Consider the following 13,676-nt stretch of genomic DNA (forward strand, 5'->3'; position numbering starts at 1 on the left):
CAGCTGACTCCCTAGAGTTAATTTTTTTTTTTTTTTAATCTCTCACCGTTTTGTAAGCATGAGGCCCTTCCCACCTAAAAACTAATCTGGTCGGCTTTTCATTAATTCAAACAATCGTTTGTGGGGTTTTTTTTTTTTGTTTGTTTGTTTGTTTTTTTCTTGACCCGGATTTTATCTCTTGGGACTAAGACTTCCCTGTCCTTATTCGCCGCTAGCCAGGCCACCCGCGGACGCCCACGGCCTCAGCCCCGCCCCCGCCCCCAGGCCCCGCCCCCGCCCCGCCGCTTCGGTCCCCGCCCCCCTCCGTCGCAGCCTATAAAATCCGGAGCCCGGCGCGCGGAGCGGCAGGCGAGTCACTGGGCATGCTCGGTGCTGGCGCAGCTTCGGGTCGCAAGTAGGAAGCCCGTGCACGACACCGGCGGCGCCGAGTGGAGCGCTGCCGCGGCGGCCTGGGCCGCAGGGCCGGCGTGGGAGCGCGAGGCCGGGCGGCGGCGAGAGACCGCGTCCCGGGCTGTCACCCGCGCGGCGGGGTCCGAGCCGGAGCGGGAACGGACGGGACGCCCGCCGCGCGGCCCGAGGGCGCCCCCAGGGCGGAGCTGCGGCCGGGAGGAGGAGGAGGAGGAGGAGGACTCGGCCATGGGGCTGCTGTCCCAGGGCTCGCCGCTGAGCTGGGAAGAGACCCAGCGCCACGCCGACCACGTGCGGCGGCACGGCATCCTCCAGTTCCTGCACATCTACCACGCCGTCAAGGACCGGCACAAGGACGTGCTCAAATGGGGTGACGAGGTGAGCCCGCGCGCCTTTGTTCGGCCAGGCCGCCCGCGGCCCCGTCGCTGGCCGGGCTCGGCGCTGCGCCTCGGGCTCATTCATTCACGTCCGGACGAAAGCGGCTCGGGTACTGGGAGGGCCTGAGCGGGAAGTGTGTGAGTGTGTGTGTGTGTGTGCGTGCGTGTGCGTGCGTGTGTGTCTGTCTGTCTGTCTGCCTCCCGCCGTCCCGTCACACAATTCGCCTTGGAGATAAGTGTGAACGGGACTGACTCGCCCCGGTTGGCTTGCTATCACGTTTCATTTCTCCAGGGTGTTTGCTTCGGCCCTCCATCATCTAGGTCCTTTTAAGCGACTGTCACATCTCACACCTGTCCACAAACTTTAGTTAGAAATTTAAACAAATACATTACTACATCTCAAGGGCTTGGGGCTGCCTCCCTACACGGAAGACCCAGCTATCCCGATTAACTGTAAAGGCTTACAACTCAAAGGTTAGGTAAGACCGGTTAGATCCTGCCGCTAAGCATTACCAGTCAGTGCTGGATGAAATCGGCATGATCTCTGGGACCTGTTTGTTGAAATCATCTGAAATTGGCAAGGCTAAAGCGGTTGTTTACTTAGTTTTATGTACTCCCTGTTTTTAAAAAAACACCTTGATATAAGATAATAAAGTTAAATGACCTCTTGAGGAGTCCATCCCTTTGTTGTGTGGGTTTGGCATTTACCATAGATAGGGTGCCACTCCTATAATAATAGTATTATCACCCTTGGGCTAAGTTTCAAAGCGTTGCTGCACCAGCATGGGATATTTTCCTGCAAGAAGTTAGTTTTTCTGTATCTAATGTTGGCAGATGACTGCTATCTGCAGCTGGCAGAATTGTGCTGGGACTAGGAAAATATAAGGACTAATAATTCACATTTCTACAAAAATTGTGTATCATTCTTTCCAGGAAAGGGACACACAACATGTTGGGCAGTTCTCCAGTTTTAGTCTAAAGTATGTTGTCTATTTACAATGTCTGACAGTTAGTTATTCGTTTGTGTTTTGTGGGTCATTTACAGGGCAGGGACATGCTTCTCAATCACTTGTTTTTCCTAGGGCCTAACTGTGGTGCCTGGTACGGTTGGCAGCAGGTCATTGTGGCATCCTTTAAAGTTCTCTTGGAACTTAGCCATGTTTGAGCAATCAAAAATTTACTTTTGCATCTTTTGACGTTTAACTGGGACTCTGTACTCCATAAAAAGAAAAGGACGGCCATTAATGTCTTTGTTGCAGGGAGAACTGCATCCACAGGAGATGTTTAGTGCGCTTGAAGCACAGCTGTTCACTCCAGAGTCTCCTTCCTCCTAGCCTTTTCTCTAACCTGGATCCTTTTCTCTTTAAAAATAAATAAATAAATAAAAGGCTCCCCCTGTTGGCAAGAAGCGCGTATACAACTACCTGTTTCAAGTGACTTGCCCTTGCTGAGTAAAGAGCTGCAGAGTAGGACTTCAAGTGACAGGCTTTGGTGGCTGGGAGTGTTGGCATAGGTTTGCCTTCCTCCCCACAAACGATAGAGGGGAGCAGAGAAGCCTGGCAATGCTGTGCACTTGTCTTCTGTCTGTTTAGGCCCGGCATTCCAGCCAGTTAACACTTGCCTTTTTAAAGAGATTTCTTCTGTGTAGCTCTGGCTGTCCTGGAACTCACTCTGTAGTCCAGGCTGGCCTTGAACTCGGAGATCTGCCTGCCTCTGCCTCCCGAGTACTGGATTAAAGGCATGCATTACCACCCAGCCAGTTAACACTTCTTGAAAAGAGGATATTAGGCAGGTCTGTTGAGACGTTAGACTTCAGGGGTGTAATCGTCTAATAAGTTGCCTGGCTAAAATGGCTCCTACGTTAAATGATGTCAAGGATGTTCTGTGAAAACGTAGTGGCTGCTGAAACTACATTCCCAAATTTCTCTTTGCAAATATTCTGTCATAAGTGACATAAACTGATAAGCCGAATTTTCTCCAGCCTTCCAGTGTTGAGAGTTTACTTGGAAATAGCCTGACACCGGAAGAATTAGAACTGCGAAAAGTTCCTAGATGATAAACAGGAAAAGTCCCTACCCTGCTGTTACTCCTGAAAGGGCACTTCAGTGAAGCATTGGTCTCCTTCTCCAGGAGGTTCACTCTCCTGCCTTTGACCTTTGGAGTACAGACACTAAACCTCCCTTTCACATTTCTTCTAGCAGTCTCATGCTGCAGTTTTTGTTGATTTCAGCCTTGTGTACAAGAGCTAGAAGTCAGTACAAGTCCTTGTGCACAGTGGGGACTTACTGTTGCACACCCTGAAGAATTGTCTGAAGGCTAGTCAGTTCCTTACGGATACAAGTGGAGAAAGGTGTGAGTGCTAGGGGCCCTGGAGATGAGATAGTCCTGCTGGATAGAAGTGTTTTAGATGTGATACGTTGCACTGGATAGGCGTGATACCAAATACTACAGCAGTTTTCAACCTGTGGGTCATGACCCCTTTGGGGGTCACATGTCAGATATTGTGCATATCAGATTTATGCTTCATAACAGTAGCAAAATTACAGTTATGAAGTAGCAACGAAATAATTTTATGATTGGGGGACACCACAACATGAGGAGCTGTGTTAAAGGGTTCAGCATTGGGAAAGTTGAGAACCACTGCTTTACAAGGTTTGATGTTGCATCTGTCCAGCCTTGGACTTGGTTGGAAAAAACCAGAAAGAACTGCAGCCAAACCTTAGAACTGGTCATGGTTGTGTTTGGAAGAGAGCCTGCCACTTCAGAAATATGCAGCTCTGTGTTTGAGGACAGTGTTTATATCTCCACATGAGAAAGAACCTTGTGTTTAGTGTTTGCCAAACTGAGTTGGATCTTGAACCTGCTTGCTTTACTTTCTCTCATTTCAAAAGCTTTTACAGTTCAAGTACATACAGTTTGGAGATATATCTATATCTATCTATCTATCTATCTATCTATCTATCTATCTATCTATCTATCTATCTGTCTGTCTATGGTGGTTGGTTTGTTTTTAGTCTGTTGCCTTTGGAACCATGGCTGGCTTTGCTATTTTGTTTTTCTTCCTGCATATGCCTATTTCACCTTTAATATGACCAGTCTTAGTTCTCGACAGCATTTATTATGCTGTTTCTTTGGGAAATGGAAGTTTGAACCTGAAGAACAGGTACAGGTTTTGTTTATAGCTCAGTACGCGTATGTTGATGGAGGAAGCTGGGCGTGGTGGCACACGCCTTCAACCCCCAGCATTCAGGAGGCCTAGGCAGTCGGGTCTCTGTGAGGTCAGCCTGGTGGTCTATGTAGTGAGTTCCAAGACAGCTGGGGCTACATAGAGAGACCCTGTCTCACAGAAAGTAACAAATACCAATGCAGGGCTAGGGACACAATTCAGTTAGGGAGTTCTTTCCTAGCATGCACAGGGCCCTTGTTTCCAATCTCCACCATTCCCAGAAAACAGTGGGAATTTATTGATCTGGGAAATCTAAAATGCATATAGCAATAACTTCTTTTTAATGTTACTGTCAGCTGTGTGTACAGCCTTGTCTGTTACTTAGTAGCAGAATTGAAACCTGATTCTAAAGTTTGGCATGTTACCAAATCTCCTTTTACAGCACTCAAACTAGGCAGGTCATGGAGCTGTCAGGATGTATAAAAGATGTCATAATGTGCAGAGAGCAAGTGAAGTTCTGAGTGAACATGTATTGTTTGACTTGAGTCATGTCAAGGACCAAGACCTCAGACTCAATGGGAAATTGGCAAAGCCTTCCTCTGGTCTGAGTGTGAACATTGATGGTGTGTGCAAGTAGAGTGTTTTTACATCCTGAGACCGCTCACCTACAGAGACCTCCTACAAGACTAGCTAATCCCCCCCTACTCCCACCTGCAGAGACCTCCTACAAGACTAGCTAATCACACACACACACACACACACACACACACACACACACCTGTGCTCACCTACAGAGACCTCCTCCCTTCCCCCACCCCCACGCTGTACATAAGAAACACATGGAGGTTCCTGGTTGTTGCTGTAGTTGGTGCTGCACCATCAGAGCGAGCACAGCCTACCCCTAACTTTTCTGTACTTGTATCTGTGTGTCTGTCCTTTCTTCATCTCTGCCCCAAATGTAAAGATGAGACCTTTCTTAAATAATATACAGTAATAAAAATGTTAAACAGTAAAAAGTTTTAATGCACAAAAAGAAAGCAATCATTTTCATATTTTTAACCAAATGCAGTAGTTCTTAAAGAATATATCTTCCCCAAACCTGGTTGTTCCAAGTTTTCTTCTTTATCTCAAGGACATGCTCAGCAAGCACACTACCACTGAACTCTATATCCCCAACCCTTTTTAAAAATTTGAAACAGCCGGGCGGTGGTGGCCTCTCACAGCCATCTGTAACTCCAGTCCCAGAGGATACAGCACCCTCTTTGGGCCTCTGAGTGTACTACACTCATGTGGTACACATACATACACATATACAAAACAATAGGATGATAATAATGAAATAGCATTTCAGAATCTCAATTTATTTCAGAACTCAATAGTATTTTAGAACTATGTTTATTGATTTACTAAAATATACTGTTGAACACAACTCATTTTTTTCTTTTTTGAATTTTATTTTGAACTTTATCATTAAAAAAATGTTACATATAAAAGAAAAATCACAGACCAAAATTAGACCAGACCCAAAGACCCAACAAACTTGTGTTCTGTTAGAATAGTGTCACCACTCTAGAGAAGGTGGGACCTGGGAGAATGGAGCTGATAAATGAGGTGGACAAAAGTCTCATGCAGTAGCCAACTTTATTTAGAGCCTCAGACAGTTTATATTCTGAAGGTTAAGAAAATCACAAGAGTAAAGTGTCCAATCACAAGGATAAGCCACACATGGCAAAAAACAAAACAAAACATGTTTTTCCATAGAGGCGTAGAAAGGATAGTTTAAACAGTTAATTGAGTAACATCAGCAAGCAATAATGAGTGATCTGAAGTCAACTCACTCCTATCCAATACACATAGGAGGAGCATGAAAACACATTCCAAGAACAGTTCCATGTTTTGAAGAAACTGAGGTCACAAGACTCTTGTTTCCTTAGAGTTTTCTCACAAGCACTCAGAATTCTCTCACATAACTCCATTCTTGGGCTATGTTCTGACAGAATAGCTTTCCAGAACAAATGGAAATTTCGTGTTGGATTTTGTACTTTGACATTTGAATGAATGAGTGAATGAATGAACGAATGTGTGTGTGTGTGTATCCACTACCAAAAATGAATAGAAGTAGAAAAGAGATTAGTTTTATATCCTTTCATAATTTGTGTGCATTACCTTCATTCTGTCCTTCCTTATCTCTTAGTGTTTACTTAGCTTTTTTGTTCTCTTTCCTATATATTATACTGTACACACGTACATTTGTTTGTATATATTGGCTAGATTCCAAATATAAGGGAGACTATGAGAGGTTTTTTTCTTTCTGGGATTGTGTGACCTCGCTTAATATTATACATTCTGAGTCCATCCGTTTTCCTGCAAGTTATGTGATCACATTTTTCTTTAGAACTAAATTGTGTGTGTGTGTGTGTGTGTGTGCGCGCGCGTACATGTGTGTACACGTACACTATATGGATGCCAAATTTTCATTATCCATTCACCTGCTGATGGACAACTAGGTTGGTTCCAATTCCTTTCTGTAATGGATAAAGCAATGATAAACAGGGGGTGCAAATATCTCTATGGTAGAGTATAGAGTTCTATGGGTAAATGCCCAGGAGTGAAATACCTGGGTTATATGGTATTTCTATTTTTAATTTTTTGAGAAATCTTCAAACTGATTTCCATAATGGCTGTATTAATTTTCATCCCCTGCCAACAGCGAATAAGGTTTCCTTTCTTTTCACATCCTCTCCAACATTTATTGTGATTTATTAATGATAGCCATTCTGAATGGGGTGAGGTGGTATCTCAGAGTAGGTTTAATTTACATTTTCCTGATTGCTAGGGGTATTGAATAGTTTTTAAATAGTTATTCACTATTTGTGTTTTATTTTTGAACTATTTGTGTTTTATTTTTGAACACCGTCTGTTTAGTTCATTTGTCCATTCGCTGAATGACAGTTTTATTTCCTTGGTATTTCATTTTTGCAGTTTTTGTAAACTCTGAATATTAACTTCTTGTCTGAAGTGAAAACAGTTCATTTCTTAATGGGCATCACAAAGATTCTGGTTTTCTCTCTCACTCCATATGTATATGGAATGAGGGATTCCATAGAAAAGGAAGGCAGCTTGTGTATTGTGTGTGTGCATACATATGTATTTGTTTATGCTGAATGTTGCTCCAGTGTTTGTTGAAGGACTAGCCTTCCTTCACTTCCAGAGGTGTACTTTCTCACTGTTAGATGTCGTTTTAGTTCTGTATTTGTTACACTGCCTCCTGATCTGTCTTTGTGCTGATAACATTTTCCTTTAATTTCTGTAGAGAATGAAGTCAAGAAATACCATCTGTTTGTTTCTTAGTTTAAACTATTCTACATACATTGACTTTCTATGAGTTTTACAGCCAGGTAAACAGTTTGTTTAAAAAATAAATAAACCCTCATGAGATTTTGATCTCATTAGGACGCTACTGAGTACACATATCAGTTTGAGAGTTGGTACCTAAGCAATATTGAGTCTTCCTTCTCACAAAGACATACTTCTCTCCTCTTGTCTACATCTTCAGTTTCTCTCAGTGGTGTTTTATAGTTTTTGATGTGTTGGTTTTGCACATACAAGACCAGATACACTTACTGATTTCTGAATTTGTCTTTTATCCTGCACCCTTACTAAATTCACCTTTTTGAACACATTGAATTATAATAATTAGTGTGGTTCTGACAATTGCTTTTGATGTTTCAGGTCACCTGCCATAGGTTGGCCCCAATCCTCATTTTGCGTATGCTTCCATGTTTTGAATGCCTTCCATGCTTGTGAATTTTACCTAGTTAGGTGCTTAGTGTTTACATATTTCTATATATGCATTCATAATACTTCTGGAATATAATTATTTAGACTGAGGATCTTTTAAAGGAGTTGTTTTTAATAGCTAATGAGTAGCTCCAGAAAAATCTGCATACTTATGCATCCTCGACCCAGTACCCCTGAATTAGGATTTGGGTGGAGTCCAAATACCTGTGTCGCTTTGGGTACTTCTGCATAAGATGACTTAGTGAATTCTTGAGGAGGCTCTGCAGACCTCTGAGGGCTTTTCTTGTCTGTTAGGGTTTTATATTACTTTTTGTTTGAGTAAGAGTAGGAAATGGAAGCCTCCCCACTTTGTTGTCCTTACAGCTCTGTTCTCCTTTGTCTCTACTCTGCCCAAGCTAGCTGTCTTCCTGGTTCTAAGAACTCAATAACCAAGATTCAGCTGAGTTTTTCTTGTTTGTTTTGGTATTCATTTGTTTTGTGGTGCCAGAGATTCCAGTCAGGGCTTTGTACATTCTGAGCAAGTGCTTTTAATACCTTTTAACTGTTTTAGAATGTTCTAAATGCCATATAAATTTTGAAAATCATGGAATGCACACAACAAATATTAATTCTTCTAGGTCATCTGATAATAACCTGAAAAATGAGTTAGTAAAGGTTCATAGAGAAGACAGACTCACACTCAAGCATGTAGTATTTGCTAGCAGAGGTTTTTGTTTGTATGCTTTTAGGTTTTGTTTGTTTGTTTAACATTTGTGTTGTAGCACCTGGGTGTCAAACCCAGAGCCTTCACACATGTGAGCAAGAGCTCTTCTTCCCTAAGAGGTTTTTGTGTTTTTTTTTTTTTTTGGATACATCATAGTAAGTAACCAGAAGACCTGGCTGTGGTCCTGGTCTGTCCTAGGAGAGATTGTGGTCCTACTCTGTTGGACTGTTGTAGTGCTCTGTATTCAGATTGCGTGTCTGTTATGGTCAGGGTTTTATAATTTAACTAATTTCCACAATAAGATAATAAAAAGTACTCTGAGCCTGAGTGGTGGTACACATGCCTTTAATGCCAGCACTCCGGAGGCAGAGCCAGGCAGATCTCTGTGAGTTTGAGGCCAGCCTGGTCTACAGAGCGAGATCCAGGACAGTCACCAAAACAACACAGAGAAACCCTGTCTTGAAAAAACAAAACAAAAACAAAAAACTAACAAAAGTACTCTGAAGACACATGTTCCAGAAGACACAAATGTCCACACACATCCATCATCTTTGTAGTCCTACAATATCCTTTTAAGATTGTTAAGTCCTTTGTTTCTAAAAGGCATACTGATTTAGCAGAAACTGTAAAGTAAGGGACTCCTGAATATTTTCCATGAAACTCTTAGAAACCATTAAAAATCTGAGGTGTAGATTGGGGAAATGGCTCAATTAATAAAGTGCTTGCCACAGAGTGTGAAGACTTGAGTTCGAATCCCTGGACCCATGTAAAAGCCAGCTGTAGAAGTTCCAGCATCTGTAATCTCAGTGCTCTTACAAAGACGTGGGAGGTGAAGACAGGACAATTCGTGGAAGGTCGTGGACCAGTTAGCCTGATATACACAGTAGAAAAATGGCAGACTGTCTCAAACAAACTGGAAGACAAGGACCGACACACGAATGTGCACCCGTACATGTACATGTTGCACACAACAAAACTGGGATATGATTTTTATCTCATTGAAATTAACAACAGGAGTTAGAGCATCATGGAGCTGGCAAGGGTCCATGTATCTGTGAAATCAGCCACACTTCTCTAAGTGTTGAAGATACTTAAAGAAAACAGCAGTGACTGTAGAGCTCGGAAAGTTAATTAAAAAAAAATCCTCATAGAGGTTATTCTCTGAGAGCTGCAAGCCTCAGACATCTAAAGGGGAATTAAAACTACTTTATTGCTGGTGGACCAAGAGTTAGCTATGTCTAGGGCTTAAGATCCGTTAACCCTTCTAGTCAAGTAGAATAAGAACCAGGAAGTAAATAGTCCTGAAAATGCAAAGTTCATGTACTTCACTCCCAGCTCCTACCCAGAGATGACTTATTCTGTACTCCATTCTGAAGAGCTTGGTTGTCTAATTGCTTGGCTTAGAATGAACTATGGAAAATGGATTGAGGTGACAAAGAGCAGGAGTCAGTTGGCCACTCTGTAAGTCCAAGTGACTTGCTTCATTATAACTAAAAAATGAAATTGCCTAAAGAAGTCTGTAGAAGTAATAAAAAGTGTCTTACTGCTAATAGATGAGAGTGTAGTCGGTTTCAGAGTCCCACTCATGTATGGAGAGGTTTGTTAAGCCTGTATTCTAAAGAGGCAACCTTGGGTACCAAGATTGCATTTAGGTAAAGGGTGCTTCTGGGAAAACAGAGTAGGTAAGGCAGTTTATCTGGTGCAGTGAGTGGCCACTTTAGGAGGGGTCAGTGTGTGGGGCCTGCAAAGTTCCCCTGAAGAAGTGACACAGGAGTGCCCTGGCTGACCTGATGTGGTTACTGGAGAAGCAGAAAGGCAAGTGTGCCTGCAACATGGTGGGAGGGGTTGGATGGAGGATGCCAGTTGGCCTAATGGTCCTGGGAGTGTGTTGGGGAATTTGCTGTGAGCCCTTGAATAGTTTGAAACAGGGGAGTGATTGATCTGTGCAGTGAAGAGCGCTGGGTCAGCCTAGTTGCACATTTTGTAACTTCCAGTTAAGAAAGACCAGACCTAAAAGAAAATTCCAAGTGAAACAGTATTTTTGTAGCCTGAAGAGAGATTCCTGTGTTTTCTTTTCTCTGTTGCAATAAGTACATATTCTCTAGTATTAATCATATCTACTATATGTAGTAGGAAGTTTTTCTGTATCTTGGCCGGCTAGGGATCAGGACAGATCTCTCCCACTTGCGTCCCCCAAGTAAACACACAGAGGCTTTTATTAATTATAACTGCTTGGCCATTAGCTCAGGCTTATTACTGACTAGCTCTTACACTTAAATTAACCTATAATTCTTATCTGTGTTTAGCCACGTGGCTTGGTACCATTTCTCAGTTCTGCTTTGCTATCTTGTTTCCTCTGTTTCTGGCTGGTGACTCCTGACTCAGCCTTCCTCTTCCCAGAGTTCTCTTTGTCTACTTCCTGCCTGGCTACTGGCCAATATGCATTTTATTTATCAACCAATTAAAGCAACACCATATTCACAGCATACAGAACAACATCCCACAGCATTTCCCCCTTTTCTGTCTAATCAAAATGGAAGGTTTTAACTTTAACATAGTAAAATTACTTATAGTAATTTTATCAAGCAAGTTATCAAGCAAGAATTACAGTTATAATATCTAGTCTACTTGTATTTGACAAAATTAAAGAAAATATTCTATCTATCCTATATTTGTGAGTCTAAAGTTTCATATCTAATTTATCTTTTATCATAACCAAGGAAAATTATAACTATCTAGTCTTCAACTACATCAAAGACCCCAGAAGGATATAATATTACCTAAGTGAACAGGAAATGCATTATAAGCAACTTCTAAAAATCTGGAAATAACAGCTTCCTGCCTGGACAGTCATCCAAAGTTCCTCTGTAACTTTGGGGCATCCATCTTCAGCCTATAGGTTTAGAGTCTTAGATTTCTCAGTCGTTTCTCTCTGTGTCCTGTAGAATGTCTGTCAGTTTCTTCTGTGAAGCAGGAACCTGAAGGACCATCTCACCTTGAAAAGTTCAGCGGTTACCTTCCTATGTGTCCTGCATGTCCAGTCAATACAATATTTTGTCAAGCAGTCCAGGCAAGAACAGTTTCTTGCCCAAATGGCTATTTTTGCCAAGAAGAAGATAAACTCCATATGGAGTGTCTTCAATGCCCATCTTCCTCTTTGAAGTAAATTGGTGCTACCAGGAGCAGACATGTCTCACTGTACAGAAAGTCTAAGTTTTTAAAACATTTTAAATGCCATATTCTGTAGGTCTTTGACATGTTTGGAGATTACCTAACTAACTGAAATATATCTATGTATACCTAGAAAACTTAACTAACATGACTATAAGTTTGACTACCATAGAAGACTAACTATTAATCTGTATTTCTTAATTATCTATTACAATCTAAATGAGTTACATAAACATAATACCTTAAACGAGAGTAGAAATATATATATATATAAAATAACAAAATTATACTATTTGAATTTGTAATAAACTAAAATCTATAGCAATGTAAAACATTTTAAACAAGTTGCTCTTTAAAAGTAGATTCAATAATCTACCCTTTCATCCTATCATATCTATATCCTATCCCCCTTTTTTCTTTTAGAAAGATATTGAATATGACCAATAACAATTTGTAACCAATCTCTAACAAAGACAAATATCCATAATCCATTTTTTGGGAATGTGGGCATAGTTTTCTAGTCTACTTCCTCCTGTTTGAGGGCACTGGCAGTCTTAGGGGGATCCTGAGACAATTCCAGACAATGTTCAAATCCTGGGAAGACCGGCTATAGCCTTTGTTGATAGGTACCATCTGTTAAGGTTCAGGAGGTCTGCCTTGATCAAATCTGATCCATCTTAACCTGGAACAAATCCATAGCCTCTTGCTTCCTGTGGAAACAAAAGCAGAGCCTCATTTCCAAAGCAACATATCCAAGTTTGAAGTCAAGATACCTTTAAAATACATATATTGATTTAACTCAGTAGCCTTTACAATCAAATGTCTCTCTGCAGTTAAAAATCCCAAAGACAACACAATCTAGATTCTCTATGTAATATCCATCTTTATTGGCTTATTTTTTATATTACTTTTACTGCCTCTTTAAAGACTTTATTTTTTAAAACTTTTTATTTCTTTATGTAACTGTCTATATTCCTTTTCTCTCTCTTTCAAGCCTACGTACATTTTTACACACACTGTAAACTGTTTAGGGTTTATCTCATCTGAATCTGCCTTATTGTGAATCTATTGCTTTGAATTAGTCTTATTTTGAATCTATTGCTTTAAATTACAGCAGCTAGTACTGCTGCTGGCTCCACCCACCTCAGCTTTCCAACATGGCGGAACTACGTTTACCGCCAGCTCTGTGGGAACCATGTTCATCGCTGACTCTAAAGCAGTGGGCCTATGCTTCCATGCAGTAGCATGTAGCCCAAAAGCCTTTTCTTTCTTTCCTTTTTTTTTTTTTTGTCTGTACTAGCAAAAACTATATCCACCATGCACCATGCTGTGTAGCTTGCAGACGCCACTGTATACAGTGGCAGGAATTCACCATGCTGCACTTAAGCCTATATGCCATGAACCCTCCATACCGTAGTTCAAGTCTACACTCCACAGCATCTGTGTACCTTGGCGTCTCTATATCTTGACTCACATGAGACATGAAGTAGAAAGCTGTTTTTGGCTCCATTATTGTGTGTTTAGAAGTCCTTTTTAGGGCTGGAGAGATGGCTCAGAGGTTAAGAGCACTGACTGCTCTTCCAGAGGTCCTGAGTTCAATTTCCAGCAACCACATGGTGACTCACAACCATCTGTAATGAGATCTGCTGCCCTCTTCTGGCCTGCAGTCATACATGCTGTATATATAATAAATAAATTAAAAAAAAAAAAAAGGTCAGGTCTTGCCTTAAAAAAAAAAAGTCCTTTTTAAACTCTTTTAGGTCTTATGGAAATTCAAGAGCCCCATGTTGTTACACCAAATGTAGTTGGAAGGTTTCCTGTGTCCCGCCTGGCCCGCGGTCAAGACAAATCTCTCATCCACAGTCCTGCAGCCTTTTATAAAATAATCACACAAAGGCTTAATATTAATTACGAACTCTGTGGCCATTAGCTCAGGCTTATTACTGACTAGCTCTTACACTTAAATTAATCCATAATTCTTATCTGTGTTTAGCCACATGACTTGGTACCTTTTCTCAGTTCTGCCTTGTCATCTTGCTTCCTCTGCATC

General features: G+C 41.5%; 1 protein-coding gene across 1 annotated transcript in view; it reads left to right on the top strand.

The window, feature by feature from the left end:
• Positions 1-464: 464 nt before the first annotated feature.
• Positions 465-13,676, top strand: part of Gclc (glutamate-cysteine ligase catalytic subunit) — a 43,477-nt gene continuing 30,265 nt past the window's right edge. The window contains exon 1 of the mRNA XM_052714927.1: positions 465-786. Coding sequence (XP_052570887.1) covers positions 637-786 — 150 coding nt within the window. The 5' untranslated portion in view covers positions 465-636. The remainder of the gene's footprint in view (positions 787-13,676) is intronic.

The sequence above is a fragment of the Peromyscus californicus genome, unplaced genomic scaffold (genome assembly GCF_007827085.1).
Source record: "Peromyscus californicus insignis strain IS unplaced genomic scaffold, ASM782708v3 Scaffold_11__1_contigs__length_118956290, whole genome shotgun sequence".
In the NCBI taxonomy this organism is placed as follows: domain Eukaryota; kingdom Metazoa; phylum Chordata; class Mammalia; order Rodentia; family Cricetidae; genus Peromyscus; species Peromyscus californicus.